The sequence below is a fragment of the Engraulis encrasicolus genome, chromosome 11, assembly GCF_034702125.1.
Source record: "Engraulis encrasicolus isolate BLACKSEA-1 chromosome 11, IST_EnEncr_1.0, whole genome shotgun sequence".
NCBI lineage: Eukaryota > Metazoa > Chordata > Actinopteri > Clupeiformes > Engraulidae > Engraulis > Engraulis encrasicolus.
Window position 1 is genome coordinate 42,733,983 of NC_085867.1, and position 16,658 is coordinate 42,750,640.

At 43.3% G+C, this 16,658-nt stretch overlaps 2 protein-coding genes across 3 annotated transcripts in view; one reads left to right on the plus strand and one right to left on the minus strand.

Annotated features, from left to right (window-relative positions):
- scarb2c (scavenger receptor class B, member 2c) overlaps positions 1-9,728 on the plus strand; it is a 41,504-nt gene extending 31,776 nt beyond the window's left edge. The window contains exons 10-12 of one of the 2 annotated variants that reach the window (XR_010036574.1): positions 2,376-2,430; positions 7,551-7,836; positions 8,578-9,728. Coding sequence is in view for 1 of the 2 variants with exons in the window: in XM_063210690.1 (XP_063066760.1) it covers positions 2,376-2,430; positions 7,684-7,836; positions 8,578-8,616 (247 nt within the window). In the remaining variant the exon portion in view is untranslated. The remainder of the gene's footprint in view (positions 1-2,375; positions 2,431-7,550; positions 7,837-8,577) is intronic. The other variant, XM_063210690.1, reaches the window with a different exon arrangement.
- A 2,582-nt stretch (positions 9,729-12,310) lies between these two features.
- Positions 12,311-16,370, minus strand: LOC134458392 (liver-expressed antimicrobial peptide 2). The gene is made up of 3 exons (XM_063210691.1): positions 16,055-16,370; positions 15,462-15,643; positions 12,311-14,577 (listed from the first exon to the last, which is right to left on the minus strand). The coding sequence occupies exons 1-3, from the start codon at positions 16,118-16,120 to the stop codon at positions 14,541-14,543; spliced, it is 285 nt and encodes a 94-aa protein (XP_063066761.1). The 5' UTR covers positions 16,121-16,370; the 3' UTR covers positions 12,311-14,540.
- Positions 16,371-16,658: the final 288 nt, after the last annotated feature.

Consider the following 16,658-nt stretch of genomic DNA (forward strand, 5'->3'; position numbering starts at 1 on the left):
CTCTTCATATTATCCACAGTTTTGTCATCTATTGGTTACCAAGATGCTGCATGTCTAAGCTCAGAAGGTGAAGTGCTGAAGCAAGATCAGTGCCAATACAGTAGCTTCCAACATGAAAAGAAATCAGACAAAGAGAAACTAAGTAAATGGGAAACAAAGCTATTTTTTATCTTAAAAAATAAATACATTGATGCACAAGAGACAAAGTAGCAGAACACAGGCTACTCTGTTATGGTATACCCTAGCTTCCAAAGTGGCTATAGTGACACTGAAATCCTCAAGAGCTAATAGCCATGGCCAAGTTCTACCAGCATTTGGCCACAGCGCTTGGCAGGTGCCAATGTCAAGCCCTGGCCATGTGATGCCATGGGTGCTGGCTCCCAATAAGGAATGGCATGGCTTGATGCAACTGACATCAACTCAATGTAGGCTACTCTGATATGGCATGATACCAGAGAATAAGCTACCTGCTAAAGTGGCTTGTGATATTCATAGTGTTTCCCACCACAGCTAAGTTTTATCAGAAGTTAGAACCAGTTGGCAGATGCCTATGTCAAGACCTTCCCCCACACATTCTACACTGTTCCACCACCACACACACACACACACACACACACACACAGACACACACACACACACACACACACACACACACACACACACACACACACACACACACACACACACACACACACACACACACACACACAGACACAGACACAAACACACACACACACACACACCAAGCGAGCAGCACAGCTGGTGGTACAGAGTGCACTCATGTGATATGATGCCATTGGTGCCACACTACACCGGTCACCATAACTCCACCACACAGCTGGTGGCACGGAGCGCGGTGACGGTCATGTCATATGATGCCATCGGGTCTCCGCCGGTCACAGTGCCCCGTAAGGAATGGCATGGGCGGCAGCCAGCTCCGTACGTGTCACAGCACAGGCGTACGTAGTATGTCACTAGGGTCAGGCCAGAGCAGGCCATCTTGACAGCTAAGGAGACAGGACCTGGGACAGTATGCCTTGCATATTATCACCCAGAGAGACTGGATAAGATATAGTAATAATACTCCCAGAATCTCTGTTATCACTGTCCCTCACAAACCTCGTAACTCCACCTCACCTCAACTTCCCTCACTAGCAATGCAATGTTTATTTATTTAGTGGTTTTTGATAAATAATTATAGTTATGAGGTTTCTGCCGCTCAAGATTTCTTGCATACAGTTTTTGATGCAACATTTCCACTCGTCTAGGCCAGATGGTATTTATTTAGGGCAAAAGTGAGTGCTATAAATAACATTGCGTTTGGCGTTTGGCGTTTGGCGTTTGGCGTTTGGCGCGGCATGGGAAGTGTTTAGGATGTAAACAGATAATGGTGCCGTGCTGCCCGTGTCAATCGTTCAGCAAGGTCAGTGAGGTGCCTCTGCTGAGTGAAAACACCAAGCCTCGCTCAGCACTCCATTTCTTTGTGCACGTCATAAGTTTCAAGTTTCAAGTTTCAAGTTTATTTATTTAACAAAGGGAGAGCATATATTACCAGCATTTAAACAAAAATGCTAACTATACAAGATTGTAGCCATTAGGCTAATTTCCATCTTTTGTCCCTTGACAGGTTTGATGTTCCTTCAAAAAATAGCTACAAGCTTCACTTGCTTTGGCTATGTCACAAATCTAGTAGTTAATTGAATGTTGTATATTTTGATTTTGTGGTGTGAGGAGTGTTTATAATAATAGTAATATTATTTAGGATATAAACAGATACAGTACAGTCAGTGTTAATTGTTCAGCAATCCCAAAGTTATGCTCAGGTCTTAAAAAGTTGATTATGGGGGGGAGCTGTGGCGCAGCGCGCTAAGCCCCCCACATTTGGGCTTGCATGCCCACCCACGGGGACCCTGGTTCGAGTCCGGTCATCTCCCGATCCCACACCGTCTCTCTGTCCCACTCGCTTCCTGTCACCATCTTAGACTGTCCTATCAAATAAAGGCATAAAAGCCCCAAGAAATATATTTTTAAAAAAACGAAAAAGTTGATTATGACAATAATGTAATTTATTATTGAAGGGTTGCTGTGGCACACCGCACTAATGCCTGGCCCCTGACCCATGAATGGGTAACTTGTCCGTGTGTTCCTAGGGTCCAGTCTGGCCTGGATCATTTCCCAACCCAAATCCAACCCAAACTCTCTCTCCCACTTACTTCCTGTCTATCTTCACTGTACTATCTCAAATAAAGGCACACAACAAGCCCATAACATATTTGTAAATCATATAATATATAATATAACATAATATAATTGATGTAGCGTTCCCTAAAATTCATAGTGCTAATGTAAATGTTGCTTTTATTCTGTCTCCACAGTAAGCAGACGGGTGATGTCCAGTCCCTGGTGTTCCCTGTGGTGTACCTCAATGAAGTAAGTGTGTTTCTTCTGTAAACATCAAAGCATCTTGAGTATATAACATACTTAGTATTTAACATCCACTGTGTAAGAACTAGACTGCCTGTGCAGTCGCCTTCGACTGCTTAAGGTATATCCCCGAAACGCGACGCTTCCAGTCCCCAATCATTCCTACCACTCCCGTCCACCTTTTCATGAACGTTTATGATAAATACAAAATATAAAATAAATATATTTAATATCTATACATAGATCAATGACGTGCATAGGCTTAAAACCAAATGACTATTGTGAAAATGAAGGAAAAAATGGGGCAAATGGTAACACTGTTTTAATGGTTCACTATTACAGTGGATATACCACATTAGGTACAGTGTAATAACCATTGTAACAATATTTAATACCACGTCATACCAGTGTGACACCATGTACCAATTTTGTACTTATATCATGTAGGCTATTTGTGTGTAAGTGGTATTACATGGTATTGCATATTTTTACACTGGTATTACACTAGTATTACATGGTATTACATATTGTTACACTGGTTATTACACTGTACACTGGCAAATCAATCCACCCAGTCAGAAGTTATGGGCCAAATAAAAATTCCACCATTTTGAGTGTGTGTGAGTGTTGACCTCCAAACTCGAATCAGTTCATGAACCTACCCTGCAGCATTAACACACCAAATCTGGGACAAATTCAGCCAACTGGTCAGAAGTTATGGGCCAAACAAAAGTTCGGCCATCTTGAATTCAGCCATCTTGAAAGTGTTGACCTCCAAACTTGAATCAGTTCATGAACCTACCCTAGAACATTCACACAACAAATCTGGAACAAATCCATCCACCCGGTCAGAAGTTATGGACCAAACAAAAATTCGGCCATCTTGAATTCGGCCATCTTGAAAGTGTTAACCTCCAAACTCTAATCAGTTCATGAACCCACCCTGCAGCATTAACACACCAAATCTGGGACAAATCCATCCACCCGGTCAGAAGTTATGGACCAAACAAAAATTCGGCCATCTTGAATTCGGCCATCTTGAAAGTGTTGACCTCCAAACTCGAATCAGTTCATGAACCTACCCTAGAACATTCACACACCAAATCTGGGACAAATCCAGCCACCCGGTCAGAAGTTATGGACCAAACAAAAATTCGGCCATCTTGAATTCGGCCATCTTGAAAGTGTTAACCTCCAAACTCTAAACAGTTCATGAACCCACCCTAGAGCATTCACACACCAAATCTGGGACAAATCCATCCACCCGGTCAGAAGTTATGGACCAAACAAAAATTCGGCCATCTTGAATTCGGCCATCTTGAAAGTGTTGACCTCCAAACTCGAATCAGTTCATGAACCTACCCTAGAACATTCACACACCAAATCTGGGACAAATCTAGCCACCCGGTCAGGAGTAATGGGCCAAACAAAAATTCGGCCATCTTGAATTTGGCCATCTTGAAATTGTTGACCTCCAAACTCGAATCAGTTCATGAACCTACCCTAGAGCATTCACACACCAAATCTGGGACAAATCCATCCACCCGGTCAGAAGTTATGGACCAAACAAAAATTCGGCCATCTTGAATTCGGCCATCTTGAAAGTGTTGACCTCCAAACTCGAATCAGTTCATGAACCTACCCTAGAACATTCACACACCAAATCTGGGACAAATCCAGCCACCCGGTCAGAAGTTATGGACCAAACAAAAATTCGGCCATCTTGAATTCGGCCATCTTGAAAGTGTTAACCTCCAAACTCTAATCAGTTCATGAACCCATCCTAGAGCATTCACACACCAAATCTGGGACAAATCCATCCACCCGGTCAGAAGTAATGGGCCAAACAAAAATTCGGCCATCTTGAATTCGGCCATCTTGAAATTGTTGACCTCCAAACTCGAATCAGTGCATGAACCTGCCCTAGAGCATTCACACACCAAATCTGGGACAAATCCAAACATCCGTTCAAAAGTTATCGCGTTAACACGAAAGACCTTACGCGGCGGACGCGGCGGACGCGGCGGACGCGGCGGACGCGGCGGACGCGGCGGACGCGGCGGCGCACACAAAACCATTACATCCCCGACGCTCCGCGTTTCGGGGATATAATTAAAAGTGTTCGTTATCAAGATATGCTTGCCTGTTCATAAACTTGCCCTTGTTATTTACCATCAATTTTAATTATAGCCACCTTAAACTTCATATGTTTGGATGTAAAATGTTATTCAGCATCTATATTCAAATGGCATTGTTAACTACTTGACCTAATTAAGGATTTAATTTAAAATTGAATTGATTTCCCCATTGACTTGAAAACCGCACATCAGCCCAGCAGTGGCTGGTTGGGATGACTGCCAGGGGCCCACACTGAGGGAAGATTTGGGCCCTAGGCAATATCCTAGTCTGCCTATTTGTTGAAAGCGGCTCTGCATCAGATATGGGGTGTGTGTGTGTGTGCTGTGTTGTCACTACTTGTCCGCCCTGGAAAGTTTAAAAGAAAGGAAGGCAAAGCCTTGGAGCCTTTTAATGGCCATCCACCCTTGGAACCATGGAAGCCCTCCAAGAGGTCTTCCTTTCACGTGGGCGCCTCCAGTCACCTGCTCCCATTGTTGCCTACTGGCTGTTGTTACATTATTGGTCAACATCTGACATGCTTTCAGCGATTGTTGTTTTTTTGCCATTGAAGGGGCCTCTTCTAGGCTGGAGGTCTCTCTCTTGATTTATCTCCTTTTCTTCTCCACTTTCAGGAAATCCTTGTGGGGTCTGTACAATGACTTTGGTGGTGTAGACACGGGATAAGAATAGAACGGGAGGGATGTTTCGCGCAACGCACACCTAAGCTTTTCACAATGTGTTTGTTGTGCTCAACTTTGACCTCACTTAAAGCATCGACAATGCCATGTGTCCGTATTTCAATGTGCAACACGGGTATTTAGACAAGATGTATGTACCTTGAAGTGCATTAAGACAAACTGAACCATTTCTGTCATGGCTTCTCCACAACGAAGAATTACGATGGTTTGGAAAAAATGCTGACACTTTGTGTCAGGTTCACTTACTGTGTTAGTTTAGATTAGTTAGACACAGCTTGCAGTCACCTACAAGGTAACAATGAGCATGGACATTGCATACTGCTACATGAAGACATAGATCAAATACTGAAATTACAGATATACTGCATGTATAAAATATTTTTACATGTTTATTTCTGCCTGGCAAATATCAGTACATTTCAGTGTCCTACGTCCTTACACTTTTATAGTAGTAAAACCTCTTTACGACAAAATCGTAGCATTATATCCTGCTTTTATTGGATGGCATACTTTGGATCTGCAAAGCATTTCTTGATATCTTTACAAAGCTGTGGAATTTGTGCATCAAAGTATATGGTATACAAACAGTACAATCGTTAAACGTTTGCACCAAAGACATACAGTACAGTAGTATTCCATCCATCATCATGAGCCTTACCTGCCTAGAATCATGTCATTTTAGTTCCAGGTGTTGTTTCCTCACTTTCCTTCCTTTGAGAATGTGACATCACCTCATAGTCCTTGTACACGATTGGCCTGTCTCCAGTTTAATCAAGCAGAACTTTTTTTTTAGTATTTTTTTATGACATCAGACTCAGAGGATGCTGCAACGTTTGCTCTCACTGGTCAGACGGAGCAGTGCTTTGAGGTGTGCAACAGGTTTGGAAGATAACAAGTACTGTGAAATTAGTTAAAGGTACCCCCTTAATGTTTAGGTGTTTAAAACATGTGAAATGACTTTAAACGCACCCTCGCGAATATCGCGATCAAAGGAAATCAGAGTCGACAGCACACTGTATCAAACCCAGGCAGGAGAGGCGGCCATTGTTTTTTAGAGTGGAGCAGAGGTCACCTCATTCCACCACAATCTGCCCAATCAAACCACAGGGGGCCACCGTAAGAGATTTTCCAGACCTCTCTGTTACGCAGACCTCCCACCCAAGAACATTTCCTCAGACATTTCCAGATGCTTCGTGCCATTGATTTTGTCACGGGGAGGGAGGGAGGGAGGGAGGATGGGTTAGGCAGTATCTGCTATTTCCCGATGATTACGTTGGAAACCGATGGGTGGATATCTTCCAGTGGGGCCTTCTCTCTCTCTCTCTCTCTCTCTCTCTCTCTCTCTCTCTCTCTCTCTCACTCTCTCTCTCTCTCCCACTCACTCTCTGTTTTTCTGTTTTGGATGGCGTTTAGGAAAAACATGACCTTGGCTTGTGCCCCACTGACACTGTGTGTGTCCTCTCTCTCTCTCTCTCTCTCTCTCTCTCTCTCTCTCTCTCTCTCTCTCTCTCTCTCTCTCTCTCTCTCTCTCTCTCTCTCTCTCTCTCTCTCTCAGTCTCTACCTGCCTGCCTGGCCCTCTGTCCATCTGTGTATCTGTCCTTCTATCACTCTCTGTGTCTGCGTAGAGCAGGGGTGGGGAGCCTTTTTCATTTGAGGGGCCACTTCAAATTCATCCGAGGGTCGTAAAAGTCCTCCGAGGGCCGTACTATGGACACAAACCGGGATTTCCCCCTGCACTTTAGGCCTATATTGAAAGCAGCCACCTTTAAAACAGCCACCTTCTCTAGGTCCCCTGAATATCATAAATTGTATCGCAAATGTATTTTCTAAGATTCCTTTACAAAATACCTCATATGTCATGTGACGCTGCATAACAACAGGTGCCGGATAAAACGGCCTCAAGGGCCCCAAGCGGCCTTCGAGACATACTGGTAGGTTCCCCACCCCTGCTGTAGGCCCTCGAGACATACCGGTAGGTTCCCCACCCCTGGCTTAGAGCGTGGTGATCAACGAGGCTCAGCAGCTGTATGCGGTGGTGATGGAGGCAGACGTGGTGATGAACATTACGTGACCTGATCTTATTGATCATGTCTGATCATATCTGATCTGACCTGATATTATATCACATTATATTATTTGATCCTATAGAGTGTGGTGATAGATGAGGCGTCGGCTAAGCAGCTGTATGCGGTGGTGATGAACGATGAACGTGCCCTGATCTTATTGATCATATATGGAGGCGGACGAGCTAATATTATATGTAATATCTGATCTTATTTTACATTATATTACTGTATTTGGTCCTATAGAGCGTGGTGATAGACGAGGCGTCGGCTAAGCAGCTGTATGCGGTGGTGCTGGAGGCGGACGTGGTGATGAACGTGCCCTGGTCTTATTGATCATATCTGATATTATATTACATTATATCATTTGGTCCTATAGAGCGTGGTGATAGACGAGGCGTCGGCTGAGCAGCTGTATGCGGTGGTGCTGGAGGCGGACGTGGTGATGAACGTGCCCTTCATCGTCATCGGGCTGGGCATCCTGCTGGGCATCTTCTTCATGGTCCTCATGTGCAGCAGACCCAAAGAACAGGTGAGACCTGTGTGTGTGTGTGTGTGTGTGTGTGTGTGTGTGTGTGTGTGTGTGTGTGTGTGTGTGTGTGTGTGTGTGTGTGTGTGTGTGTGTGTGTGTGTGCGTGCGTGTGTGCTTGTGATTCATGTGCAGCGGGCTTAGAGAGGAGGTGAGACTGGATGATGGACCGTGTGGGCGTGTGTGTGTGTGTGTGTGTGTGTGTGTGTGTGTGTGTGTGTGTGTGCTTGTGATTCATGTGCAGCGGGCTTAGAGAGGAGGTGAGACTGGATGATGGACCGTGTGGGCGTGTGTGTGTGTGTGTGTGTGTGTGTGTGTGTGTCCATGTTCATGTGACTCATGTGCATCAGGAGAGGAGTTGAGATTGGCTGCCAGTGAGAGAGAGTGTGTGTGTGTGTGTGTGTGTGCGTGTGCGTGTGCGTGTGCGTGTGTGTGTGCGTGTGTGTGTGTGTGTGTGTGTGTGCGTGTGTGTGTGTGTGTGTGTGTGTGTGTGTGAGTGCGTACGTGTGTATGCATATCTGTGTGTTTGTGTATGCGAGTGTGAGTGTGCGTATTCGCGTGTTTGTGTTATCCATCTCATCTTACACCCACACTCCCACACAGGAAACATCAGTGGTGTTTGCGCGTGTGAAATCTGTAGCAACAGTGGTGTTAGTAGTAGTAGCACTACGTAACCCTGTGTTGAAGGTCAACGTGAATGAATGTCATGAATGACCGGAGTGCTACGTGTATTGTTCTCTCCAGAGCTCCCCCGCCGAGCGCGAGCCCCTGCTGAAGCCTTAGGAGTCAACCAGGAAAAGTCGTCCCGGCCGCGAGTGCGACCTCTGGGCACGGACACCTGGCCGCAGGGACGCCTGCCTGGGGCCTCTCTGAGGTAGCGAATGACACAGTACATTTGTCTGTGTTAACTCCACACATAGAGAGTAGAATCGACACTGCACGTGTTAGCTGAGTGAGTGACCAGCAAATTGTTGGTGTTTCAGTTATTTTGAGGTTTAAATTCGACTCTCTTAAGTGTTGATTGAATTACCACTGCTAAATGTACTGTGTAGCGAGCTACTTAGGTAGGCCCAGCCTCCTCAAAATGTCTTCATGTTCGTGCAACAGCCAACGGACAAACAAACACGCTGCCCAAGCCTGGCGTAGTCGTCATAACCACCTTTCATCGTAACATGCTTCCTGAATGGCACTTTATACCACTTCCCCTCCAAACTGGGTTTCCTATTCCTATTTTTGACCAACCGCTGGTTTGTTTTTGTTTTGTGTTTTTAGAAAGCTATCCTTGCGGAATAGAAGGGTGTGGCATTAAGAAGCATAGTTGAGCTTTTTTTGTTTTGTTTTGAGTTGTCTTGTTTTTTAAAAGAAACGTTTTAATATTGTTATTTTATGGTGTGATATTAATTCTGTTTTTTGTCATATTGTCATATTGTCTTGTGTTTTTTATTGTTTTTATTGATTAGCTGCTCTTTGTGTTTTTCTTTTAAAGCAAAAGAGAGATGTAAAAGATGAGATCATATGACAAGAGTAGACACATTTTGGGAAGAACATGTAAAATTAAAGAAGATTTTTTCCAAATGCTACTGATAATAACTTGAGTTCTGAAAATATGATCAGATTTTTAAGTGCATAAGCCCATGAAACTGGTTCAGAAGCAGCTAGTAGGGGTCTGCCTCGTCCGGCCGTCTTTGGACGTGGGCATGCAGAGATACAGTAATGTTTGCGGAGGATGTTTGGAGAAGGAGAGGGTGCTTGTGAGGAGGTGAATGAATGTGTTGGCTGATGACCAGGTATGAAGCAGTATTGCACTATGTGGGGTAGATGTGGGCTTTGAGGGACAGGAGCTCCTGCTCCTGAAATCACAATCAAAAAAAAAAAAGAAAAGAAAAAGGAAATAACAGATGACAGAATCCCTCACCTTTCAAAACCTCCATATTTTATATACAGACAAAACAAACTGTTTTATTTTTATATGTATAGTAGAATCTACTTCTTTATGTATAGAAGATTCTACTTTAACTGTATGGAGTAGTTCTGTCAGTCACCATTTGCTTGATTGGGTTCACTTCCCATTCAACAGCATTAAGTCAGTTAAGTTTGGTAAACATGTACTTTGACTTCAGAGTAGTATGAATAATTTTTACACTTCAAATCTTATATTTAGACTTGTTTTTTTTTTACACAATATAAAGTTTTGTTTTGATTTAAACTACACAATTCGCGTCCCTTATCTGAGGAGGTTAGCAAAAATGGTCAGTGATGTTGCCATAGTTTTTTTTTTAATCACAATGTCTTTGTTTGTTTTATTTCCTTTTATATAGAATTGATTTGCTTTCAGTGCTATACGTGTCCATGCAATTAGGATGCTTGTCCTATAGGCCATTGCTGGTAGAGATATGTGGCTCTGATGCTCATACCGTACAATGCCCATGATGCCATCAAAAACCCTCTCGAAACGTTGTGAGACGTTTTATATTGTATGTATCTTTGGTTTCATGTTAAACTTTTAAACCATGTGTTTTTGGAACTTACTACAGACTCAAAGTTGCAAGTGACTCAGTTTCTTCTTCTGCAATCTCTTGCTCAAAACTACTCCACCCAGTTACTGACATTATTTTTCCAAAATGGCAATCACAGATATGTCATCATTTGTGCATAAGGATGTCGCCATTTGTGCACGTCTACTGACCCATGGCATAGAAACCTGTGGTTTTGGTGGAGAGGGTTGAATTCTGCTTTTTAACCACTGCTTTGGTGCTTTCACGCTTGTATTGGTATGTGTCAACATGTCTGTGAAGATTGTCATTCGTTCAGGTCATCTTATCCAAAAGTGCCCATGTAAACATGGCTAATGTCTCTTTCCATCCCAACATTTTAGATCTATAGACGTTCTTTTAATCCAGCCAGAAAATATACAGCTTGACCCTCGGAAGGTTCTTCTATAACCCAGACATCAGATGTACAGCTGGGTGTTGTGTGGCCTTGTTGGCTTCTGGTGGTGTGCTCATATTTGACCGCATTTCACCTTTTCATTTAACGTTTTCCATTATCTTATCATGTTAAGACTGTTAATCTGGAACATATTCTCTCTGTTGAATAATGTCTTGTTGTGTGTTTGTGTGGAACACGGTTCCTCTCTGTTCAGGCTTCTTGTTAACAAAACTTGTCAAAGAAAGAGCAGGTCTCATATTTACTATCATCAATAGCAGACATGGTATGATTAACAAGGACATGGAATACACTACTCACTTCTCAATGCTGGCTTTTGGTGTCAGCAACGATTCTGTATGTTCTTGCATGCTGCTTTGAATTGAGCGCTAATTCTTATTCGGTGCTAACAAATCAGCTAATTAATGGAATTAACATTGGTAAGCGCGTACAAGCAGAAGGAATGAATATGTTTTTTTTGTTTTTTTTCGCGGTCTGAACCCTGGGTATTCTCTGCCCTTCCACTATGTTACATCACTGTTCATGCAACCCTCTCCAGTAGGTGTAGTAGAGCTTTGTGTGTTTTGCAGTTTGGTGTGCGCACAGGTTAACATTGCAGAGGCAAACGTCCAGGGTTGAGAAATAGTCCTTCCACATATTTGTCACCTGCTAGTTCAGTCATTCAGCTGTCACCTAGTGCTACTGTATGCGGTATGTGTTGGGAGGGTAGGCAGAGGGAATAGGGAAAGGGAAGGGAAGGTTTCCCTTTTTCAATCTTATCCTGTCTTTTAGTAAACATTTAGTTTCAACAGCGGCTACAGGCAGTGGTGTATCTCACCCCTCACCCCCCACCCCAACGCCCCCATTCCTTGGTCCTTGTTCGTGACTTGTCTGCTGACTTCTGTAGTATAGCCAAAGCCAAACATTTCAGTATTACAGCATCATCAATCGGCTTGTGTTGTGACCCTGGTATATACCGGTAGGCATGTTAGTCTTACGCCTTTCCTGTTCTTGTTGAGCACTAAGTATGCTACATCCTCTCAGAACATGTGTGTTTTGCATTACAATATGCATCAAGCCTAAAAAAATGTTTAAATGTTTTAACCATCTGGAAACCGCATTTACCTACATACTATTTATGATATGTAACTTTGTTCCTGCTTTTCATGAAGTAACTTTTCAGATGTTATTTTAATCATAATTCAGGTTCTCAGCTGTGTGTTCAGGATTGTTGTCTCCACATAGTAATGACATCACTGGATGCAGAGGGGTCACTGGTGTTTTTAGATGTCAGGGTGGCACACCACAGCTAATGTCTTTATTGCGTGAGGATGGTATTAATTATGTGTACAACATGTTTTTCATTTACATGAAATTAATGTTTTGCTTATATAATCCTACAAAATAATGATATTTTAATCTATGTATATTATTATGTTTTAATCTATATAGCTAGTGGTAGTTGTGGTAGTGCCACCTGACTTCCGCTGCTGAAAATATCAATGACCCATAGAGCAGAATGGAGTGGCCAAACTTAAGTACCTGACTGTACTTTTTTTTCTGGTTGCCAAGAATGTTTACTTTTATGTCAACCCACAAGTTATGTCAATTGTTTTTCATTTTGAGAATGATTTTTATTGCACTGTGTCAAATGAGGTTTTCTTAGCTTTTGTCTTAAAAAAAGAGAAACAAACTAAACAAAAACATAACTGTCCGTAAAGAAAATACAACTCTATGTACATCACCTACCCATATCGCATATTTACAAATAAATAACAGGAAATGCATCACATATGGTCAATAAATTCTTTCCATGAAACAAATTGTTTGTTGAATTCTTTTTGAATGCATATGAGGTGTATTTAGCACATGTCCTGGCAAAAAGGCCATGTTTTAAGATAACACTACAACATACAGTATTTCAGGTACACTTGGTTGACAGTGGTACATTCCTTATTTCATACAACATAAAGGCATAAACACTTCGCCATATAAATTGGCTTGGATGAGTGTTTTCACAGCTTTTTAAAGGTCCAGCGTGTAACATCTTTTAGATGTTCAATATCAGCAAGTGTTATCCCTACACATAATTGTCCTCTTACCTGAATATTTTCCATCAACTTAAATTGTTCCTTCAAGTATTCCCCTAGGCTTTAAATATTACGTTAGGAGCAAAGCTTCATAATATTCATGCACCATCTTGAAGTTTGTTACCTAATTAATGTCATGTATGGTTCTGAAGTTGTCCTTATCACCCACCACTATAGCATGACATTTTCCTCATATTGTATTGTCACCAGGGCTCGGCATTAACCTTTTCACCCACCGGCTTCTATGGCTAGTGGTTTTCCCGAGTCACTAGCCATTCAGGTGTTCCACTAGCCACACCTTTTATATAGTTTTTTCTTTATCATGATAGTGTATGTCTAACCTCAGAAGCAAGATGAGGGTTTAGCTTTCTACATGGAAATATATCAAGCAAATAGAAACTGAGTTACTGAGATTTTCTTGAACTTAAATACAAACAATTCATACGGGCAGAATAGGGTACTATGATTCGCATGTCATACCAAGGAATAAGCTGCCAGCGAAATTGGCTAGTGACACTGAGGGTATTACTAGCCGCAGCAAGTTTTACCAGCATTTGGCCAGTTGGCAGGTGCCAGTGTCAAGCCCTGATTGTCACATCTCAGGTTTGAAGAAAGGAATGGAAATCTTACACAGTGGCCCTTTAAGGCAGGGGTGGGGAAGCTTTCTCATTCGAGGGGCCACTTCAGATTCTTCCAGATCCTTCGGGGCCGTTCTATGATCACAAACTAGGATTTCCCCCTGCACTTTACGTCTATATTGAGGGCAGCCACCTTAAAAACAGACCCCACCTTCTCTAGGTACCCTGAATATAACTTAATTGTATTGCAAGTGTAATTTCTGAGATTCCTTTACAAAATATGTCATATTTCATGTGACGCTGCATAATATTAAAATTCTATCGGGGACCAGATAAAACGGCCCTCAAGACATGGGTTCCCCACCCCTGCTTTAAGGTCACAGACAGGGGACTCACTAATTCGACGCCCTTTCGGTACTTACCGCTTACGTCATACGACCCTAACCCTAAACCTAACCCTAACCCTAACCTTAACCCTAAACCTAACCCTAACCCTAACATTAACCCTAACCTTAACCCTAAACCTAACCCTAACCTTAAATCACTTGTTTGAAATGTTTGATTACCATGTGACATACCACGTAAGTACCGAGAGGGCATCAAACTAGTGGGTCCCCACAGACAGGGCCTTTAGCCAGTATAAACCAGGCCCCATGTGCAGTACAGTACCTTACATGACTTCTTGCTGTCACTAATGGCTTGACACAGCCCAGCCCAGCACACTATCCTCGCTCCTGTCTGGCCAGAGGGGAGGTCACAGATTATTTTGGAAACAGCAATGTATACTGACGGACATTGATTGTTTGTTTTTTAAGGTTTTTTTTACTGCTTTGGTCCAGGTCAGGAAGCTCCATGTACATGTAGGCCGCTGCTTACAATGTTTTAGCGTGACAACCTCATGGGAAGCGTTAAGGGAGATTCCATAACAGAACAGGGAGGGGGGTTAGGGTCCTTGTCTTGGTATATCCTCTCGGATTGGAGCGTTCCTCTCTGATCCTGTTGGTGTTGTGACTGTGGGGGATTTTTTTTTTTTTTTAAATAGCGATGTGGTTCACAGTCATTCTTGACATGCTCCTTCCTGAACCAGGGTTGCCGAGATACCGTATCCGCATCTTTAAGAGGAGTAGCTACGGAATGTACAGACATGCCTCCTGCAAGAATGCAAAAACAAACACAAAAACAAACAGACAAGAATAAAGATTGGCTGAATCTGCCGTTTTGTTGAAGTGGGGTGGATCTGTATGATATGCATGTACAGGTAATAGTAATATCCATGTACTGTAGTCACAATTTGACCCAAACAACCCAAGTTGGACAAAGAACAGAGATAATGCGAAAACAAAGGGGTTTTATCATGGAGTAGACAGAAATTGTGATTGTGTTATCAACTGTCTGGCAGACTGTATGACCCTTGACCTTTTTAAATATAACTCTGATACCTCCTGATAAAGAATTAGCATGATATGCATGTATTCCCATTGTCAGCATTTGAGGTTGTCTGATAGGCTAACAAGCACACACACACATACATGCACACACAGAGATACACTAATACTCACATACACACTATAATTTGAATTAAAAAAATAAATAATAATAATTAGAATTCTAAGATGAAAGTACTGAAAATGCATTCCAAATGTTTGGTCACATAGTAGCAGCAGTAACCTAATAAATGCAATACTTAAACATCTTTTACAGTGTTTTGTAGATTATGGCGTGCTCTTCATCCGATGGGGGGGGGTGTCTTATTAGTGTATCCTATTTTTAAGGGAGGCATTGACAGGGTTATGATGAGGTCAAGTGGGCGTTTGTTAAAAAAAAAAAAGGTTGAGTCCACAGTCTAGCCCAGTGGTTCTCAACCTTTTTTGCCCCCCTTAAAAAAAATAGGCCAAATGCCCCCCGATGGCAACACCGCCCCCTCTCAGCTGTATTCCTCTCAACGTCCCCCTAGGGCTCTCCACCGCCCCCGTTGAGAAACACTAGTCTAGCCAATGTGCTGCTACGTCCAGTATATGCTGATAGCAGTGCTCACCTGCAGTACTTTGTGCCGCACTCTGCGTGCTCCCGGCAGCTGGCCCCCAGGGGCTTGAGCATGTTCCAGCGCCACAGCAGCGAGCGCTTGGCCCGGTGAAGCAGCCCCCCCGCCCACACATCAGCATCAGCTGCACCAGCAGCAGCAGCAGCAGCAGCATCGCCCACCGGGGCACACCTCACCTGGACACATAATACACACACACACACATACGCACACACGCGCACACACACACACGCCACACCAGAGAGGGACCGTTTTAGCTCAGCTTTGGTAGGGAAAATTGCTGTCATTATGCACAAAGAAAGCTCGTTTTCCTGTATAGTGAAATGCACCATAAAGTAATAAATGAAAACACTGCACCGCTGCAAGCTACAACTGCAGAACATCAATTGCGTTTTCCATGATTTAGTGGTAGGGCCTAATTGCAACCACTTCCCCATAGCAGACGTTAATCACTTGTACACTCCAAAGCACTCTGTGACTGCCCCAATGATCATTAATGTGAAGTTTTGCAAGTGTCATTGACAGTGTCACTCTACTACATTCCTCTCCTAGGATTCCAAAATAGTCATGTTGACGCCCGTCGTTACCTGTATGGCACAGAAGAGGGTCAACAGCAAGCTGAGGGCAATCACCCGCTGATCGATAGTCTTCATGTTTGCAGAGAGGAGAGAGAGAGGAGAAGGGACAGGACAACAGCCGTGGTGCGCTCAAACAAACAGTGAGAGAGGGATAGAGGCAAGCGCTATCTTTATATTATTATACTGCAAGGTGGTGCTGATTACCTTATGATAAGGAGCCCCATGTACTGCGCTGTGTGTGTGTACTGTGCTATGCTATGCTGTGCTATGTGTTTGTGTGTGTGCTGTGCTGTGTGTTTGTGTGTGCTGTGCTGTGCTGTGCTGTGCTGTGATGTGTGTGTGTGCTGTGCTGTGTGTGTGTGTGCATGTGTGCTCTGCTATGCTGTGCTGTGCTGTGTGTTTGTATGTGTGCTGTGCTGTGCTGTGTGTGTGTGGGTGGGTGTGTGTGTGTGTGTGTGTGTGTGTGTGTGTGTGTGTGTGTGTGTGTGTGTGTGTGTGTGTGTGTGTGTGTGTGTGTGTGTGTGTGTGTGTGTGTGTGTGTGTGTGTGTGTGTGTGTGTGTGTGTGCGTGTGTTTGCTCGGTGCTGAACACTTGCCATGGTTGAGCAAAGGCC

Coding starts and splice junctions, on each gene's coding strand:
- LOC134458392 (XM_063210691.1), bottom strand. CDS start 16,120: ATGAAGACTATCGATCAGCGGGTGATTGCCCTCAGCTTGCTGTTGACC. Junction 15,644..16,054: donor CCCTCTTCTGTGCCATACAG/GTAACGACGGGC, acceptor TTATGTGTCCAG/GTGAGGTGTGCCCCGGTGGG. Junction 14,578..15,461: donor TGCGGCACAAAGTACTGCAG/GTGAGCACTGCT, acceptor GCATTCTTGCAG/GAGGCATGTCTGTACATTCC.